This window comes from Egretta garzetta, unplaced genomic scaffold, assembly GCF_000687185.1.
Source record: "Egretta garzetta isolate BGI_Z169 unplaced genomic scaffold, ASM68718v1 scaffold96, whole genome shotgun sequence".
In the NCBI taxonomy this organism is placed as follows: domain Eukaryota; kingdom Metazoa; phylum Chordata; class Aves; order Pelecaniformes; family Ardeidae; genus Egretta; species Egretta garzetta.
In genome coordinates, this window is record NW_009259965.1 from 1,714,462 (window position 1) to 1,735,356 (window position 20,895).

A 20,895-nucleotide genomic window follows, 5' to 3' on the forward strand; every position below is an offset into this window, starting at 1 on the left:
GTTGGATCTGGAATTTGATCTCTTTTTGCATCAATGCTGGGATCCAGTTTTTTAATGATGCTTTTTCATCAGAACAGGTGGAGGAAATGGATTTTAACATCCTCCTTTTCCTGTATTTTGAAGCCCCTGTAAGCCAGTGCAACTCTATGAAAGAGTATCCAACTCATACCAAATAAGGATCTGGAGCAGCAGATGCACATATCCCAAACACAGCCACAAAACGCAGAAGATCAGAAGGTCCTGAGAACATCATCAGTGGAAGAACAGCTGTGTAAACCTCAAGGGAAATATATGTGGAGTAAGTTCATCAGTTTCTGTGGAGTTACTCTATATATGCATCATATGTATAACGGATAAGAAGCTGGCCACTGTGCAAAAAAGTACTTTCTCTCAGATTGACATCTCAGATTGACATCAAGAGTGCAGTTTTGAACCCAAACAGAAGGCAATTGCCTAGAATGCCGAATAGCCTAAGAATGACCACAGCCCCACTCCTTACAAGTCCTAACACCAACTGCTGTCTCCTGTTTTCTGCTGCCATTTAAGGAAGAATCAAAGAATATGGGGCAGAAAGTGATGCCTCCTGCCAGCAGCAACAAGAACATCGTGCACAGCTCTTTAGGCCCCCTGTTACCATTGCAGATTACTCTATTTGCAGGGCACAGATGCTCCATTTTGTTCATACTCCTGACAAGTCTTGACCCAGCTCTTCAGGACAGCTGAACACGCTTCTAACTCACTCTTAAAATGGTCTGAAGGAACATTGCATGCCAGTACTGAAATCATTAACAGAAATTGCGTATCTGATTGGGGCAGAATTCTTTTTGAGGTGGGGGTAATGAGTCCCTGTGACACAGGCATGGTGACATGACATGCCTTTGTTTTCCTAACCATAAAGGACCAAAGAAGTCTATGTTAAGCATTAGCCAAACAGAGGCACCTGATACCTATCTACTTAGATACCAAGCAAGTCACTTGGAGTCAGAATTTTTTTTGTCCTGGCTGTTAGTTTATTGCAGCTGAATGAATGATATCCTCGCTTCTCTTTATCGTTTAATCACAGTGTGCAAGCAAGAGACAAACAGGTAAACTGTAAACCAGAGGAAACATTTAACTTTATTTAGGGACAGATACAGCCCTGATCTGACTGGGGCTGAGGAAAGACGACATGGAGAAGTCAAGGAAGTAGACACGGACATCAAAACTGCAAAAGCCACGGAATAAGTATCCCACTAGGGGACATTTCACGGAGGGGGAAGGAGGGGAGGCAGGGTGAGAAGGCTCCTATACCTGCCTCCACCTCCCCCCACTAATTCTACAATGGAGTCTTCTCCTAACATGCTTATCAGTGTATCTTCAACTGATTCTGATCCTCCTCCACTGCCAATGAAGAAGTAGCATCTTAAGCTGCAAGTCCTACACTGTGTTTAAATACCAAGCAGGTTTAACCCTACACTTAAAAGCTGGGGGAGGTGGTAAGCATCACAGCTTGGAAAAGTTTCAGTTCATGTTGCGGTTTGGGGGTAGAGGGACAAATTTTGTCCTTTGGGTTACTAAGCTTTTAAATACAATAATAGCACTTCAACTTGAGCCTACTTTAAAGCACTGAAGGACTGTTAATGAAAATTTACATTCCCTAAACAACGTCAAAGATCCAACAGCATTTCTTAACACACTGATTTTTCAGGTATCACAACACAGGACACAAAGCCATACTTTTACTTGCTTAATAACATTATGTTTATCATGAGCCCATAAATATTTCAAGTTTATTGGTAAGATAAAAGCATATGATCTACTCCTCATATATTTTCCTTTGAACTTCCAAGAGAGTGAAGGAGGTTCATTTATTGTCTTTATCATTATCTCCTCCTCTTCCACCTTCAACTGTTGTTTTAACACAGGCTGCAGGTATCTTAAAGAATCTGTTACCTTGACTTTGAAGGCAGCTATAGTTTTCACACCTCTCACCACCTACGACAAGGGATTTCTGCAGGTATGAGTTACCTGCCAAAAAAGCTCCCTCTTCTGCTCTGTAGAGTTTCAGTCTCAGCACACTGCTTCATTCTCCCTCTATGACCTTCAGCAGGTACAGAGTTAATGTGGTGTACTTTAAAATAACCCCAGCCCTTTATGTGGCTGCCCACAGAATTAGCAGCACCAAGATCAGGTCAGAGGAAACAAGTATCAGTTTTTACACTAATATTATTTTGTCATGTCCAAAGTAAGAATAATTTCACCTTCCTTGTTAGAGAAATCTCACATGAAATGTGATGCAATGGGTGGTTGAAAAGAATAAAGTTAAACCTTTCTGTTTCTGACCTGCCATCCCTGCTAGATGTATCTACAGTATCTGAATAACCTGAATGGAGCCTTGCAATTCTGAGAACTTCCCTATTTTTTTCTCAGGGTTACCAGTTGGTCTAATTAAAAAACTTGTCTTGCAGAGCAGGGTATTTTAGGAGTGGTGTCTGATGTCATGTCCTCTAGAAACAGAAAAATACATAGTCTCTTCAAAGAGATTTTTGTTAGTATGACAGCCAGTGGAGGCTGGAAAACGTACAGGGTGTAAATAGCTTTAATCAGTTGACCCACATCTCCTCCAGGTCCCTCATTTAAAAAAAAAAAAAAAAAAAAAATTTCTTCCTTAGTAAATGTGGGCAGCTCCCCATATTTTTCTACTTCTGCATGAGTGTGTTAGACTTGTCAGGCACAAAAGCAGAAATGACAGATGAACCATCTTGCACCAAGAAAGTCTGACCTCTGAATGTTTCATAGAGGAATCTCTTTAGCTCTGGCAGATGTGAACGATACAGCATTGTTACTTCAAGAAAGAGAACTGATCCCTCTGGGCAAGCCTCTATCTAATAATTACAATGGAAAGGTTTGTTATTCGTGCCTTAAGCTAGCTTGAGATTATATAACCTTTCAGAGTAGCAACATGATTTTTTCAGTAATTTCTTTTACATACAGAGAGCTTTAATTATCACTAAGAATTCACCCTCAATTTTTACATATTAACAGGGCTTTCATTAACACATGAATGTGACCGACCAATAAGCTTGTAAAAATCAATCCTGCCTCTTGCAACACTGTCTCTGAGCTAGATTTTTTTCTTTATTTAAAATATACTGGGGAAACGACAGAAACAACTCTAACAATGAGAGTGTTTTCAGCAAGATAAATCTGAAAATAAAAAAATTACCTAACTATGAAACTGTGGGGGGTAGTTCTAGAAAACAGTGGCACATGCTTTGCCACTAGAGACATAGTCAATCTACTGTAGAGATGAAAAGTTCATTCGTGTATCTTTATTTTTTTTGTAGTGAATTTAGGCTTATCCCTGCTCCTGTGCAACAAAACCTTCTGCTGTTTATTCCTCCTACATACCGCAGCCAAATCCAGGGAAAAATCCAGAGATCCTTTACAAACAAACAAGTGTCAGCACTGCTTCTTCTAGCTTTCTAGTACAAAGTGTTCAGAGAAGACTGTGTGAGCACTAGAAATGAGGATGGTTTATTAGCTCTTTTGCATACAGCAAGAGGCAGTGTATCTGCAGCATTTTCAGTTTTGAGAAGGCTGACTGACCCATACTAAATCCTAGCTTAAATAATAGATGGGAACTTCTAGTTCTTTACGTTCACCTGACTCCTCCCCTCTTAGCCACATATCTCGTGTAGCACCACATCCAGCCAGGGACCTTGGTGTGCAAAACAGCCGAAAGCTACCCTCAGGATGAGAGCAAGGCAGCTGGTGTGTGGAATTTGGAGCCTGTGTTTCATGTTCTGCCTTTTCTTCATCTTTCTTCACCAAACGACAGCTAAAAGAAAACTGAAGTTTGTGTCCATAGTAAGTAGATAGTGCATGGGCAAATGGAAATTCTTCAAAACCTGTCACTTACTGCTCTTTTTGTTCTCTAGGGTGGGGGGGAGGGGCACATTTTGCATATTTAAGTGTTTACTGCATATTCAGAATTCATTATTGCATTGTACAAAAAAATCCTCAATTCTAAATAAGACTTTATCATTTTACCTCCTTTGTGCAGTCCTGGATGAACTTAACTTTCTGGATTGACAAAGAATGCTTTTTTTATAACACTGAGAGAGGAATCACATAGGATTCTTTTTTAAACTGTAAAAGAGGATTCAATAACTAAATATCAACTGTGCAAAACCCCTCTTTACCGTGGAACAGTTTCCACTTTTCTGGTGGTTTCAGTGGATTAACATGCAAAAGAAGCTTCATTATGTGAAACCCAAACAAGTTTACAATGACATTGAATAAGCAACATAGAACTAGTGCTGCGAAACTAATGCTATTTGCAATGATTATGACATACCATTTGTTTGCAGGAAGCCTGAATCTTGTTCTGAACATCACACGTGCTTGTAAATCGGTTACATACTTTTTGTGCTGCAGTTTTCGATTTTTTTTCTCCCTACTTGGATTAAGAAATAAAAAAAATCTGGTGGTAAAATTTTAAAATTATATGGCATGTATCTACAGGAATTATGCCGGAAAAGGAAATAATTAATTGCAGGAATGAAAAATCTTGATGTGTCTTTATAAAAGTATGTTTTACCTGAAGTGAAATTCCAAAACAGGTTCAATGTCTTCAGAGTAACAGTTTAATATGTATTTAGATAGTAGATGACACTTTCATCACCTCTTGTGATGAAAAAGTCAACACGTGGCTTTTTAAGGCTAATTTCTTCCAAGAAAGAGCACTTCACAGCAGTCAGCCAGAGAAACTATATCTAGAGCAGTAGTTTGGATTTTATCCTTCTGAATTCCCAGCTAGTCCTACCAAAATATTAATGTTCTAATATTTCTGGAAGATTACTTACATGCTTCTGTTTGTTTAACATTGTAGTCTATACCTCCTAAAACATATAAAACCTCTTTAAAATATGTTAAGGTATTTTATAGTTCTTTTAACCCGCAAAAATTTCAAATGCCAGGAAAAAAAGAAGAGTTACATTTGTCTAAATAAATCAAACAGGTACTATAGCTATCTAGACCCAAGAAAAACACCATGAGTATACTTAGCATCTGTCAGATACAGTACTCACTGTCATTGAATATTCCTTGTCACTGCACTAATTATATCCATTACAAAAAAATCCCAGTAACACAAAGGGAATTCCATCTATTTTATCAGGTATTTCGCCATGGTGATCATACCCCACAGGAGTTTTTTCCAACTGACAAGCACAAAGAAGTTGCAAGGCAGCAGGGATATGGACAGCTTACCAAGGTGCGTTTGCTCAACTGGGCCAATATACTGAAATATTGGAATGCAGTCTGTTGATATTTGGGTTTTAGAACTTTCTTTTCACTTGAAGAAAGCCCATATTAATTTACCATACACCGATCTCCAAAAGGACAGCCAAAGAACTTACCAGGAAGCTACAACTATGAGCAGTCACTGATTTTAAAAGACACAGAGTCAGCCTGTTCTGGTCCAATAGTAGCATATGTTGAGCTGTTTCATTGCAGACTGGGGTCTTCTGGGAGGAGCCAGACACTGGTGACCACCGCAGTTCACCTGAGACCAAACAGGGAGCTTTAACCATCAGTAGCATACAGTGGTGTAAGTGCTTGCAGACTACCCTCAGTCTCTGCCTAGTAAGAGCACTTCCTAGCTCACAAACTACTAAGATCAGTACTAGCAGAAACTTCTCTCATGCCATGTCAGGGAAAGCTGATTTAAAGCTCAGCTGTTTTAGTGCAGGCATTGGTGGAATACAGCAGAGCTGAGCTTGCACACAAGTATCAGCTGATGGTGGTAATCAGCAGCAGCTAAGGCAAGTGCAGAGTCCTATCACAGAAACTGTATCTCTGCATTAACTGTAATTTGTATTAGCTGCCTCCTCTTGCGAATGGAGCCAAGGGTTAACTCCTGTACTATCAGGCTGTAAAGGGAATATGTGGGCGCTACGTGGTTTTAATCCTACTTCTGCTCCGCTCCCACCAGCACAACCCACTGTGTCTGTGCTTTGTTCCTTTTACCCCAAAATATGTTCTTTGGGTGGAAAAACCTGCTAGTTATTTGCCCAGGATTCTGGGAACCAGGTAGCCCCACTGAAGTAGTTTAGATGTGCTGAAAGTCTGGATAAATGGCTATTATGCACATGTAGGCAGACTGTGAAGTGTGTGTCTCTTAGGTGGCTGTAGAATAAGTGTGCTCACACACCTCATGTCCAGTGGGTCCAGCACTTCGCACATGTTTCTCTCTCCTGGGGGAGCTAGTCACTTGCCAGGTCTCCACTGAAATCAGAATAGAACAAGCTGCCAGCGGGGTTCCTCTTCCTCACCATTCTTAGGAGGCCAAACTGATCTCCAATGCAAGGTCAGGCCTGTTTCCTTTTATGTCACCTGTCTTGAAGAAACAGGAGTAACAGACCAGCTTCCTATGCCTTAACTCAGCTGTGGCTCTGTCATTCCACATACACACTATTCAAGTTCAGCACTGCATGCCAGCTTGCTCCAGGGCATGGAAGGCTTCAAGATCCAGGTGTCAGTATTTAACAACATACATATTAGGCAAGTTGGGGCAGAAGCCTACATCAAACATATACCCTAGTAAACTGGATGCACAATTCCAGCAACAGAAAGAGGTGTTCACATACACACAGGGTGGGTCATGTCTGACATTCTGGGTAAAACCCTGAGTAACTGGGTCTGACCTCGTAGCTAACTCTGCTTTGAGCAGGAGGTTGGACTAGAGACTTCCTGAGGTCCCTTTCAACCTGAATTATCCTATGATCCCATGACTTAGAAAAGGACTTAGGAAGCAATAAGTAATCACTGTGCTTGAGATCCCAGTGCAGAGTAATGATTACATGAGCAAAGTTGAATATATTTCAATTTAGGCCAGGAAACACCAGGTACAAGTAAAAAGATGACAACATTGAGACCATTACAGGGACATTGCATGTGATTCTCATGTCATGTGTTTACAAAATTACGTTCATAAGTCAGAAAATTTTCAGCAAAGAGCTACTAAAATGCTGAGGCTGGAAAACCCATTTTGCTGTGAGAGTAGAGAATTGTTACCTGTTTAGTTTAATGCAGAGATAAGTGACTTGATTCCATCTTGTTGAATATTATCTTACCAGGAATAAGATCTGTGATGGTAAAGAATGTGTCATTCAAAAGTGTAATGAGATCCAGTGGTTGAAAGCTGGGGACACAGTCAGGCAATAACCAAGAATCAAATGGTTCAGATGGTCAATAATAATTAACCATTGCAGCAAAATACCTGAAGGCTTGGAGGACTTTTACTTAAAGTCTTCTATTCAAGATTTTCTGTCTTCCTGAAAAATAAGATCTTGCTCAAGCTAAAACTGCAGCCTCCATATGGAAACACTGGTAATATTCTATGGGATTCATATTCTGGATGTGTCTTCATAGACATGTGGTTGCTCTGTCTGCAATCCCGGTTAATCAGCTGTGAGCCAGCAAGAGAGCAGAAAGTAGACAGACAGTGTTGGGACATCTCTATGCCTGCTGTAAGTCACCCTGCTCCTCAGCCACTCTTACTAGCTTGGATAAACACACACATAGCTTTCTGTAGAGCAAAATGCAAAACTGCATCTATCAGGAAGACATATCTAATATTATCCAATACTGTAAACGCAGCAACTGTACTGCTTTTTTTCTCCTGTCTTCTTTCCTCCTTCACTTTAGAAAGGAAAAAGTCTTTCTCAAAATAATATAAAATATTATATCGTTTTTTTGGTGTAGGAATGGATGCACAGCACACTTCTTGAGCCTCTTACGCTATTCTGTTTCTTCTACAGCTTGGCATACAACAACAGTACGAGCTTGGCCAGTACATGCGGAGGAGATATTCTTATTTCCTGAGTGTTGTATACAAGCAGTGTGAGGCAAGTACTGGATCTGGGAGGGAGGATGTTTTTCATGGATGTTAATGTGACTTCCTGAATGCATGAGAGTCTGAACCTGGTATGGCTGCAGATTACTTAATACCCATTGAATTCAATGTAATTTCAAAGTAACCCTGAAACTGTGGCTCAACTTTTATTCAGGCTGATGGTTCACTAAAAACCATGTGAAAGGTTTTTTAGGCTGTATATCAGGTTCAGATGCCTCAGTGTTGTATGGCAGAGTATCTATGTCATATATCTCCAGTTCTACACTTCCATATAGGGTACAGATACAGCTTAGTTTTCATTTAGAGTTCAGCTGTTCAGCGCATACGATACTCCAAAGCCTAGATGGTCAAATTGAGTCGGTCTTATGCTTTTCACTAGGACTCCTAAGGGAACTGCTACCATGTTGCAGCTCCCTTGTCCACAGAATTTTATTTCAAGGCCCTATACCAGCTTCACTGTTTCTCCCTCCCCCTTCTTTCTCACAGTCCATCTTCATCCCACTCTAATGCCATCTTCCCCAGCACAGTACAAGTCCCCTTCTTTCCTACCAAGAGAAAAAAAAAAATCTAACAGGAGAAATGACCTTCCAAAACTTTTTTCTGTATTTTTTTTCTTGCTTCAGATTTATGTTCAAAGCACTGACTGCGATCACACACTTATGAGTGCTCAGGCAAGTCTTGCTGGGCTGTACCCACCGACACAGGGCCAGATTTGGAACCCCAGAATCCTTTGGCAGCCAATTCCAGTTCACACGGTACCACTGTCACATGATAATGTGAGTATAAACTAGGGGCATTTGCTTTCCCTTAATCATTAGTAAAATACCTAGGATATGAGATGGAGGGGCAGGATAAAGGGCATGGTAAAGGCAATGAAAAGTACATTATGTTACAAGCATTGTGCAGAAAGGCCTAATAAGCTGAGTAGAAATATTGTTAAGAGTTTCCACAGGAATGGACTTACATATCAGAGACCTGGAGTTAACAAAAAAAAAGGAAGAAAACCAGAAGTCCTAGGTACAGAGAAAAAGAATTAATGTATAATGTGAGCAAACCACTACAGAAGTAGATTAATCCTAAACTTATCACAAGCATGACTTACTTGTCAAAGGAGGAAGCATACCTATTCTCACTAATGCTTCAAGATTTGTTAGTCCACAGTCAATGGAAAAGACAAAAGAATTATGCTGGGATTTCCATTATAGTGACAATTTAGTCATAGGATTTTTTTTTCATGCACTTTGAGGGTCAGTGCATATATTTTGAGGGTTGGTGGAGTAAATAAAAGGGAAAAGGAAGGAGGACTCAGAGCTTTAAGAGCATGAGTTCATAGGGCAATGTATTTATTCATGTCCCTTCCTCAACTACCTCACCTTGGAGCTGTAAGGAATTGTGTGGACAGCAGCTCTGTACCCTGCCTATACTTGTCCTAGAGGGGAAAGCTGGGCAGCTGAGTGGAGCTGGTGTTTCCCAGTCATGGAAAACTTATGGTAAAAAGCTAGGAAAGATTAGGAGTGTTCAGTCTGAGCCCCAGTTTGGGAGAGGATGTTTGCATGTGTGATGCAAAATAAATTGTGTGGGCTTACCAGTCTAGTTAACACAGTCTGTGATGATAGGGGAATTAGGTTAAATAGGGACATGGAGCAATGATTCTCACCTCAGGGTGATGACAGCATGAAGATGGAGGATATGGAGACACGCGTCTTCCTGTTCATGCACACAGACTGGTGTAGAGTCAGGGGCTGCTTCTGACACTGTCACAGACAGTGGTACCCCAGCAAAGAGTGAAGAGTACCTGGCCAGTGTCAATACCACTAGTAAACTCAGCAAGCAGGTGCTGCACCTCTTTCACATCTAGGGAAGCAAGTAAGTTTATTCAAACAAATCATAAAGTCACAAACACATACACATTTTTCATACTTTTTTTGACTATTTGTTTTAACTCTATTCATCTTTGCTATATATAAAGGCTAAGCTTGAGACCACATGCATCCTACTACCCAAAACAAGCGTCCATCGTTTATTGGTAAAGTCATGCCTCTTCATGAACCTATGGTTATAATTCAGAAATACTTTCCTACCTTCTGGAATAGACAGATTATATTTCTAAAAAAGATCGAGGAACTGCTGTGAAGCTTTCCAAGCTAATTATCTCTTCAGGACTCTCAAGTTAATTTAAAAGTTCTTTTAACTGTGGGACAATATAGATAGATAGAGCTTTATTACTGGAAAAAGGACAAAAAGCACATTAAAGAAAAGCACTAAGAATATCTCAGTGTCAAATTTTGTTTTAACGTTTGTTTGAAATTTAACACAAAAGAACTTAAAACAAGAATAAACTCAGTTTAACTTAGACAAATAAATAAAAAAATTCTTAAGTTAACCCAGTCACATGTAACCTTTAACCTTCATATGTTGTGAATTAATGAAAGACAAAACTTACAGAAACTTCACAAGTTTCTATGATTTAGCTGAACTAAATGAAGCTGTGGTAAGCCCACTTAATACAGCTGAGTACCCAAAGACTCCAGTTGCTACTTGGTAATTTGTTGCAAAAAGGTGACGGTGTGTTTAAAGAAAGAATGAACACGATGACTGAAATCATCCCTGGGGAAGCCAAGCACAAAGCAGTTTGTGAGGGCTTGTGTTAGTCTTCTGTCAAGGGACAAATTTCATCCTGTGTAAATGAATCCTTCAACTTTGAACTACTGCAGCTATTACTCCTCTGAACATTTAAAGATTATTTTGTAACTAGTCATCAGGATGACTCTTACAGTCCTGAAGATGAATATCCTTGAAAACTACACTCCCAAATTATTTTTCAGCTTGTCCTAACTAGTGCAGCCAATCAGAACAACAATCTGCAAGGGTACATTGAATTGCAGAACAAGAAGCACCTTGCCTAACTACCATTTTGCAATTTTCTTTTCAGCTGCTATTCTTACCTTTCTCACGCTGCCCAAAATACAATGAGCTTCTGAGAGAAACCTTTGCAACAAGGGATTTCCAAAGGCAACTCAAGCAGTACAGGGTAAAGTATTTTCAGTTTTGGAAATCTAATTAAAATGTACCATTTCTGTCCACATTATGTAACAGGTAGGTTTAAAAAATGATAGTCAATATGCTCCTTCCAGATCTCTAATCTTCACAGTGGGTGTGGACAACATACCCAAAACCCAGTTAAAACATTATAGATCCGTCTGGCCTTGGCTGTTCCCATCAACTGAAAATTGCAAGTCATAGAAAAGATAAATTATTGACTAACCTTGCAAAAAACCTGCCCACATACCTTACAGGAGCATGGACAAAACAAAAACTCAGACCAAATCAGTGTCAATACCTCTCAAATCACTCCAATACCTCTTGCTGTTTACTCCCATGTAAAGCAACTCCTCTGACATCTGTCTATGTAACTTTCTGCTAGTTCAGATTCCTCTTCCACAAAACACCCACAGCTCAATCCCCCAGATTTTCTATAACAGCCTCAGTGCTTTGAGTACCTGTTCGTGTCTCACACCCAAAGTCTTCATTCAGGTGCTCACCTATGTTTCATTCTTTCCTCTGTAAGGTATCCTCTTCCTTCCTCCACCATCAAGATCTTTGCCATGAGTATGTAATCTTGTCTATTCTGCTGCAACCTTCTTCTTCACAGGTTTATTCAAAATGGCATTATCAAACTCACCTGTTTTTCTATAATCTTTAACCACTGATCTCAGCCATCTATCTCTGGCTCTGTATCTGGGTATTATATGCAAGTGAATCATAATTCTCTGTTGTACCAAATTTACATCATACCTCCCTCTGCTCAATACCAACATCAGAATAATTCTGTTTATCACACTTCCTTTAAGCACTTCTTGGATTCCTGCCAGACTTCCTCATATAGCTGTGTCCCCTCTATTCTAACCACTTCTGAACATTCCCACCAAGCATAAACCACCACCATACTTCAAACCTGAACTCAGATCACCAACTTTGTCTAGATCAATAAGCCAAATTCTCTTACCACTAGGAAATGGTTCATTGCTTAAGTGTGAAGTGCAAAGACTATCTTGTTTCTAAAAGTTACTACGTACTAGTACAGCAACACGTAGAAATGATGTAAAAAGACCCTGTGTATTACAAGGGTTTTTTTTTTTATTCCAGCCATTTCTGAAGTTTTTAGCCACTCATACAGGATACCCATTGAAGAAGTTGAACACTGAAAGGATTTGGAAGCTCTCTGACACTTTACAACATGAGGTAAATAATATAAAGAGTATTCCCACGGTCCAATGGAAATACTTACACTTCCTCAAAACTGGTTTTAGCTCTTATTTCTATTATTTGTAAGACATCAAAAGAGGGTAGACTTGTGCCTCCAAACTTTTTTGAACCACAGACTCGTTTCAGCTTCTTCCCCAGAAACACTCACCTAACATCAAACTTGCAAGTGAAAATCCTGTAAAGACACTATGACTGTGTGAGGCTGCTGTGGGTTGTCCACCACTTATAAGGAACAAAAACCCAAGGCCTACCAAATCCAGTATTCTGTCAGTGGCTGCACATGGAGAATTAGGCAAAAGCATACCTTTGATTAAATTGTCTTGTTACTCCTCCAAACCCTATCACAGAGATACACAGGAATAAAATTTGTTACTGGCAAAGAAACATATCATCCTTCCACAAAGATTTTATGCAAATTGTATAAGCAAGACAAGTCATAATTTGCATAGAGACAGTAGTGGTCAGAGTATTTTCAGGAATTAAGCAGCCATTGGAATGACACAAATGGCTGTCTTTGCAAGTTTGGGAACCTGTTCTTAGCAAAGGAGCCAGGCACATCACCAAGAAGCATGGATTTTGTAACAAAAGGGATACTGTAGTGTTCAACTGTCACGTGTATCTGGGTCCCACAGTCTGGTACCTCTGACTGGGATTTGAAAAAATCCTGAGTGCCCTTAATTTAGCAACAAGCCTCACTTCATGTTACTTCAAAGTCTAGACTTAGCTGAAGCAAGTGAAAATTGCAGAGTTAAAAATTTATTGTTGCAGGCAGCATTCACTACAAATGCTTTAATGCGTAATTATTTTTAAACTCAAATATTAATGATAAATTCGTCATCAGTACTGAAATAGCCCCTAGAAAACCAATGGAGTTTTAAGGTGGATTTCACAGGCAACTTGTAACACTTGGGTGTGATGTTAATGAATTTTCCTCTGTCCTGCAGTTTCTTAAAGGTCTAACTTTGGTCAAAGCAGTCTTGAATGGAATGTTAGCCAGGCCTTTAAGTTAAATGGTATGTTAACATGTTGGGACACCTCACTATAATTTCAGTGAGGTCACCCTTCTGTATTTTCCAAGCTCAGGACAGCTGCAGACCACAACTTTTTATTTCAATTGTTATATCATACTGAGAAACCTGAGTCACCAGAGGAATGTGCAAAATTGACAGCTCCCATCAGGGATCTAGCTAAATGCTGGAACACCAAACCAATTAGTTGGGTTTTTCCTTCTAGTGTTGATGAGCTTTGGTCTTTCATACTACTCAGTGAAGACTCTGAGGGTATCAATTAAGACATCTGCCGTAAAAGCTACTCTCACCCTTCCAAGCACACAAAGAGAGCGTGCAACTAGCCAATTCTTTCCTCAAGACACAGATCACATTTGTTAAAAGAGAAAGTGATACATTGTGACCTGAGCTGCTTTAACCTAACATGTTCTATTGTTTCACTTGTTTAAACAAATCCTTTAAGTAGTTGGCATTTTCCTTAGAACTTCTTGTTACAAGAACACTCCCTCTGGTGAGCTCAGTCCAATGGCTCACATTCACAGAGGTTACATGGAACTAAAGGAAAGATACCAACCTCGCTTAAACAGGAATTCAGGGTAGCGCAAATGAGGAGTGTTGGGCACATCTTTCCTTCTCACAGTTGTGACCATTAATATATCTTGGGCTGCATCTCTCAGGAAAGACTAATCCATTCCACTTTAGCTTCAGGGCCACATTAGTATCCAATAGACCTGGTAAACGTAGGTATGAATTCTATCTGTATATCTAATCCCTATACACATACCTCATACTCTGGTACATCCAAATTACAGCTATACATATTCCTACTTGATCTCTGGATCTCACAGCTGTCAGCCCTTGAAATCCTGACAACTATATAGGATTTTTTTTTCAGTAAAGATCTCAGCTATAGCTCAGTAGAAAGCTGAAAAAGAGTCATAAAGGATTTTTTTTTGCACCTGATAACTGCATGAGCAATTGGCATAAGTAATGCCAGTTGCTCTCTGCATAATTTTTAGTATTATATTTCCTCTTCTTGTTGAACACTGCCCTTCAAATTTGTTTTAAGCAGTGTGATGCTATAAATAAGAATTCTACAGTTGTCTAAATGGAAAATACAGTCATTATTTTATCATAAAGAGAAAATGTTACTTGTGTGAAACATTTGGAATTTGTTCTGACAAGCATTTTGTGCCAGAACACACAGCATTTAGTAGTAGGAATCAGTAAGAAAATCACCGTGTTTTCTTTCTTCACTGTAGGATATTAACAATTACTCTTTACCTGTTTGGGCTACTCATGGTGTCAGGACCAAGCTGATAAAGCTCTCAGAATTGTTATTGCAGGCGGAATTTGGGTTCCACAAACAAATACAAAAATCACGTTTGCAGGGAGGTAAGCCGAATTCTTACCCCATTTAAAACCATGTATAGAAAGGTAAAGAAGAAAGGGTATATAATAAATATTGCTACCAATTCCATAGTAGAACTATGAAAGACGCCATGATGTGGATATTGATGATCAGCACTGAAAGATTTTGATTAATAGGAGGAGAGATGGTGAGGATATGAATCATGAATATCTTAATCCAAGATTATAAAGGTGGTATCGTTCTGGTGACACTATATAAGAAATCCGAAGTAATATACAGATTCTTGCTGAACTGAATCAAGTCTGAATTTAATGTAAGCCACCATGCTTAACTTACTTAACAAAATATTATTTGTAATAATCTCTAGGATGATAACTTGGTTGCCTACCAGTCTTCATATTCCATTACTGAGAGTACTAAACAAAATTATTAAACTGCTTCTAAATTCAGCAAATAGTATCTGAAATTTAAAAATAGTTTATACCTTTTTAATCACTCATTCTCCTCCATTCATCCACTGTCACCCTTTGGGCCTTGTTTATGTTTTATATGGACACTGTACAGTCAGGTTCTGTGAGCTACAAGGACAAATCACATACAAACATGGATTAATTTCTTTGCCTTTTTGGAGCTCCAATTTACAAAACTAAGCACAAAGTTCAAAATCCTGCTTTACTAACAATCCCTATTAAAAAATGTGCCAGTAGCTGAAGACAATACATGTGTCTAATTCTGCTAGAGTGTATAGTTCTCATTTTAGGATTTTGATTTGTTGAGATTCCAACCTTATGCTAACATACTAGCACAGCCATTGATTCAATTCATATAGGTTGTCTTACAACTTTTCAGCAGTGAATATTAACAAAATACAGACAACCACATCATTTAAGAAGGCCCAGAGTCCAAAGGTTGTGGGTTTTTCCTCTGGAAATCAGGAAGTCAATGGAGTTACACAGAAAAGAGGGTAGTAGTCATTACCGTGCTCTTCTTGCACTGTTCTGCTGGCACAAAGCATCTGTGAATGCACTGTTTGAAGCTGTTGAGACTGTTAGGGATCCCAAAAACATTTTACACAGAAGCAAAATAGGCCCACTCTTCATATAAAAGATAGTGTCGGAATTAACCAGGGCACTCCGCACAAATTACCTATAAAGTCAATTGAATAAATCTGGTGCATTTAAAGACAGATTGCATTAAAACAGTAACAAGTGATACAGATGTAAACACAAGCATCTCTTTCATTGTCACTGCTTCCCCATTTTCTTTCAGGTATTCTTTTAAAAACTATTCTAAAGCATATCTCAGATGCTAGAAAGCCTTCACACCAGCAAAAAATGGTTATGTATTCTGCGGTGAGTCTTTTCAGTTTCTTTTATGCTCCCTTTCTGCAGTTATTAAATGCAGTGAAAGCCATGAAACTTTATTTTCTTCATAAAATAAAGCTACAAGCATTTTTTATTTGGTTAATTTTAAATATCATTGGATTATTTTCATTTTTTAATGAACAGATACTACACTGAAAGCTGCATCATTCCATTTTCCACCTGATGTCATGGCTTGTTTCATTGTAATATCGTTTTGATTGAGCAGAGAATTGGAAAACCCATGCCTTGTGTCTTACTGAATCTCTATCACAAAGATAATTTAGAAACAAACATCCTGCCTCCTGCATCTTGCAAAAGGAAAAAAAAAAAACAAACAAAAAAGGAAAAGGAAGTTAAAGTTAGCTATTTTAGAAGTTCTTATGAAGGCAGTTTCTCAGTTGTGACTTTATACTTTTGCTTAGAATGTGCAAACACTGTCATTGGAGAAAGAAATTTTTGGATTATTCTCAGTAAAAAGCTCTTATTTCTAAACTGCAGTTAGATTATGACCTATCAGGTATATATCAGCCAAAGAGCTTACTGATCTGATCTCAAATACTCTTTACTTAACAGGCAAAATAACTAGTTCTTTTTAAAAGAAGTTTTAAAAGCTCCTACTAACTTTGATAAGAACTGCAAGTGACGAAGGCTTCTTAAATATTTACATGTATGTATACTTTATACATGCAGCATTTCAGTTTGTACAGCCACATAAGGACAGTATTTGCTCAACATTGCAGAGGCAGAGGGCAGAGGGCAAGTATTAATGAGGCCACACAGGTAATGTTAAGTGGACAAATAATGTGCTGGACATATTGTTAGATAAGAGGTACATGCAATCATTTTCTATAGACCTTTAATTAAAGGTTTCTTGTATTTATAGCATGCAGCCACCATTGTTGCCTTACAGATGGCACTCAATGTCTTCAATGGGAAATTGCCTCCTTACAGTGCCTGCCATTTTTTTGAACTTTACCAGGAAAAAAATGGGCAAGTATCTGCAAGCTCTACAGTTACCATATTCTTTTTCTAAAAAGCAATTTACTGACACTGCAGACTAATTAAACTGGATACACAAGGTTCACTACACAGAAAAAGATCACAGATTGATTTTAATTATTATAATTGGATGCAATTTAGCAGTTATTGACAGTAGCAGAATCACAGCACTGCAGCCTGAAAACCCTCTATGTATTGCTTCATTACAGTTATGACAGGTTTTACTCTACCCTTTTTATCTGTTTAACTCCTTGACTCTCTACCAAGAAAACAGAGTACATCCAAATTGGTGCTGACCATCTATTGTTTAAAAAGATCTCTTTAGAGTACTCATGATACATATTAATAGCCAGACAAATAAGTTGGCTAAAAGCTTGTCCCAAAGTACAGTCATGTACATACTACATGTACATACTACAACATGGAAAGGCTGTGTGGTTCTGCATACCTAACTTTATTTTGACACTTCTGTATTTTGAAACAGGCAATACACCATAGAAATGTACTATCGGAATAATTCTGTAAGAGTTCCTCACCCTCTCACTCTCCCTGGCTGCAAATTTCGCTGTCCGCTGGAGAGATTTACTCAGTTGGTCTCCCCAGTCCTAGTACACCATTGGACAAGAGAATGTAGGATGTAAGACGTAAAAAGAGGTAAGTTAAGTGCTTTGGGCCCACATACCCAAAAGTAAAGTCAGGATTACATCTTCTGCCAAGAGCTCATTTGAAGTAACAATAATTTTCTTAAGGGTCTGGTCTGACATGAAAAATATTCAGATTCAGTAAGGCAGATTGTACCCATGGCCATAATTTCTACTCCATTGATACATTTATCTATTTCAGCCCAACTTTCTGGTGAAATGGAATCAAGGCTGATTAGACTTTAGGGTACTATTTTTCATGGGTTTTTTTGTTTTAGTACAGTCAAAAAGACCTTCAGTTACGAAGGAAGCAGATACAAATCCACTGAGTGATAACAATTCACCTTATATTCTCTAACTGTAGAGTATTTGTCCTAGCTGATTAACAACATTATGCATCCTCTTGATTTTAGGAGACATTCAGAGATCAAAACAGATGAATATTGAATAGTATATCAGGCTGGTACTTACCAGAATGTCAAACATATACAGACACATATTGGCATACTAACACATTCCCCAGTAGGTTGTCTGTGTCTCCATATTAGGACGTCTAACTTTCTATTTTGACCACGGATGATATTTAGTTTGCAAAAAGAGGGAACAGGGAGGCAGAGAATTACATTGTTTCTCTTGTATCTAGCTACATATATTCCTTAAGGGCATTGAAAAGCAAACAGGCCCCAGCGTTCAAGAGCCTCCCCATTTTTTTGATGATCAAATGTTGTACCTGAGGTTAAAAAATCCCATATGGCTTTCTGAATCACTGATCTCAAGAAGAATTTGAAATGTCAGAGATTAGAAGAATGCAGGCAAGCCAACTCACCTGGTTGCAAATAATTTCCTGTTAATTATCTTGAATCCATAAACAGACTGGAGATAGTTTAGCCAGAATGAATGAATAATTAGCAACTAATTATTCACCAAATATATTTCTTCGCTACATTCATTGCTCACAAATTCTCAAGAAACATATCAGGAAATTACCACATTTAATTGCAAAAGGTAATTCATTGGGGTGGGAGAGGTTGGTTCTGATGGGGTTTTTTGGCCAAGCAACTAATAGAGCCATGGAAGATAGTGACAAATATTTCATGTTTATACTGTGGTGCTTAGTAATCTAAGTTTTGTGGAAATTAGTTCACCTCCTTCACAAAGCAAACTGTGTGATTGATCAAGTAAATAAACAAATTATCTATCATATAATCAAAATTCGGCATTAATAAAGACACAAATATTTAGACTTCAAGTTCAACACAAAGGCTGCACATTGTTTCAATTCTCAAATTTTGCTTAAGCAGAAGTTAGATAGTGTTCAGGCATTTTACACCAACTCCAGCATCACTGCTCATGACTGCCTTCATTAGTAATCTTGCGTACTGAAAACACATACAGACCACAAAAGGGATTACAACCAAAACTGTCACTCCAATCAAAATATTTGCCATATTGTCATATCGAAGAAGTTTGACACTTTCGCCTATTTTATCCTGGCTCAGAACGGTTCCATCTCAGTAACTGTTGGGGCCAGATCCTAATTCTGGGGCTCATAACTCTTTTCCTGCAGGCAGAAGTTTTAAACTCCCTGCTGTGCCTGAGTGGCACTTGGGGAAATGCCAAGGAACACTGTCCCGCAGCCTGCACAGTGCAGCTTGCTGTGCTAAACACTGACACTGCTAAACCACTGGGCATTACCAATTCTCAGTGAATGCAGATAGGCTGGAACAGCTGATCTTTAACACCAGGAAGCTAAACCAAGCTGAAGAGTGATGCAAAGAGTTTACAGGTCACGTTTACACCTAACATACACAGCTCCAGCATCACTGACTTCAGCTGGTTTTGGCTTTGTCAAAAATAATCTCAAATATTGTCCTTTGCTGATGCATGTTAATACCTTGATTATACATGCATCAGTGCATTTGATGAATAGGAGCCCATAAATATGATTTTCTTGAATGAAATTCAGGGTGTGACTGAGCTCAAAAATTTACCTTACATAGCTATTCTCCATGGAGACACCAATTCCCAAACACAGAGCTCTTTTCCAGAAAATGCTTAATTCAAGTTTTATGGAGATGACTTATGTCCCCAGTAGAGGAAAATATAGGGGTTAGGCAAGTATTGCTATTACAGGTCACAGAAGTGAGTAGCAGTATTTGAGGGTGGTATAAATCCACATGACGATGACCACAGTGTGGAACATAGGAAGTGAAGACAGCCCAGCATTTTGGAGAAGGAGATAAAGGATTTCGCTGTGCTCTTTTGGCTGCTGAGGAAGGTTTCAGTGTGGATTGGCTCACCATTTCAACAGACTTTTCCTAATTCCATCGAAGTGGGAAAAAATTATTAACTCTTCTGCACTTAGTCTGAGATACCCACTTGTTAAGGTACTATTAACAAATCTTCCATGTTTTTGGAGAATGAGACCGTATGCTAAAAATGATTCTGTCTTTTTGTCTTACCTTTAGGTGTTCCCTCCATGACCTTCAGTGTGATTAGCTTTATGAAACAATTCCTCCCACACTGTGGTGTGACTACAGTCTGACATTTCTCATTAACTTCCATCAGCATGACCAACAGTCTCCTGATCTCTATCAAAAGAAAACATTCCTCAGTACAACAAACCAAAATTATAGGAAGCGGTGACTTATCCTTCATGAACATTTGCTTTATTTTATCAAGTGGTAAAACCCACATGCAATATGAAACCAGAGTAATTTTTCAGGATCTATTCATTCCAAAGGGATTTTGGCAGAACTAATTCAAGAATACAATTGCAGTTATAGTGTTTTCAAGGGCTATAGCCTTAATTTACAGAAAAATTGGAAAATGCCTCTGAAGGAGTGTTGCCCTCTTTTGAAGAATGAGACAAGAACTTCCAGAATTGGCAAGGGAAGCAGTGCTTCAAAAGCAGCCTCCAAAAGGAGGAGTCATGCCAGTGTCCTTATACTTTATTTTATTTAAGAAGTAATGAAGCATTTTACACAAACAGACCCCAGAAGCTACAAAAATGAGGATAACGGCTGTTTACTTACCTAAAAGATGTCTTTCTTTTTCTTTTCTCTGTCTTATACATGCACAAATATCCCGCCTCCACACAGAAGTAAGGTGAGACTTATGGAGAGACTGGACCATGGATCTAGACCTAAAAGAAGCCACAAACAGCTAGTCTGGCTACCATGAAGACCTGACAGGCAATTGGCTGACCCAACAAGGCTTCAAATATTGAGCCATTCTATCTCTTTCCAAAAAGTCAGCAAGGCCAAGTGTTAATTTTGAGAGAAAAATCATTTGTGGTTTCAAACAGCTTTTCAAATACCTTCCTTTTGTTATGTTACCTTGATTG

At 38.8% G+C, this 20,895-nt stretch overlaps 1 protein-coding gene across 1 annotated transcript; it reads left to right on the forward strand.

The window, feature by feature from the left end:
• The first annotated feature begins 3,735 nt into the window (after nucleotides 1-3,735).
• On the forward strand, nucleotides 3,736-17,549 carry LOC104127504 (prostatic acid phosphatase-like). The gene is made up of 10 exons (XM_009640180.2): nucleotides 3,736-3,849; nucleotides 5,162-5,257; nucleotides 7,806-7,892; nucleotides 8,524-8,676; nucleotides 10,833-10,931; nucleotides 12,047-12,142; nucleotides 14,436-14,568; nucleotides 15,815-15,897; nucleotides 16,793-16,899; nucleotides 17,393-17,549. The coding sequence occupies exons 1-10, from the start codon at nucleotides 3,736-3,738 to the stop codon at nucleotides 17,547-17,549; spliced, it is 1,125 nt and encodes a 374-aa protein (XP_009638475.1).
• Nucleotides 17,550-20,895: the final 3,346 nt, after the last annotated feature.

Excerpts from the sequence above, each read along its gene's own strand:
- LOC104127504 (XM_009640180.2), top strand. The coding sequence starts at position 3,736 with ATGAGAGCAAGGCAGCTGGTGTGTGGAATTTGGAGCCTGTGTTTCATG. Across the intron at positions 10,932-12,046 it reads GGCAACTCAAGCAGTACAGG|CCATTTCTGAAGTTTTTAGC; the intron begins GTAAAGTATTTT and ends TTTTTATTCCAG. Across the intron at positions 12,143-14,435 it reads CTGACACTTTACAACATGAG|GATATTAACAATTACTCTTT; the intron begins GTAAATAATATA and ends TCTTCACTGTAG.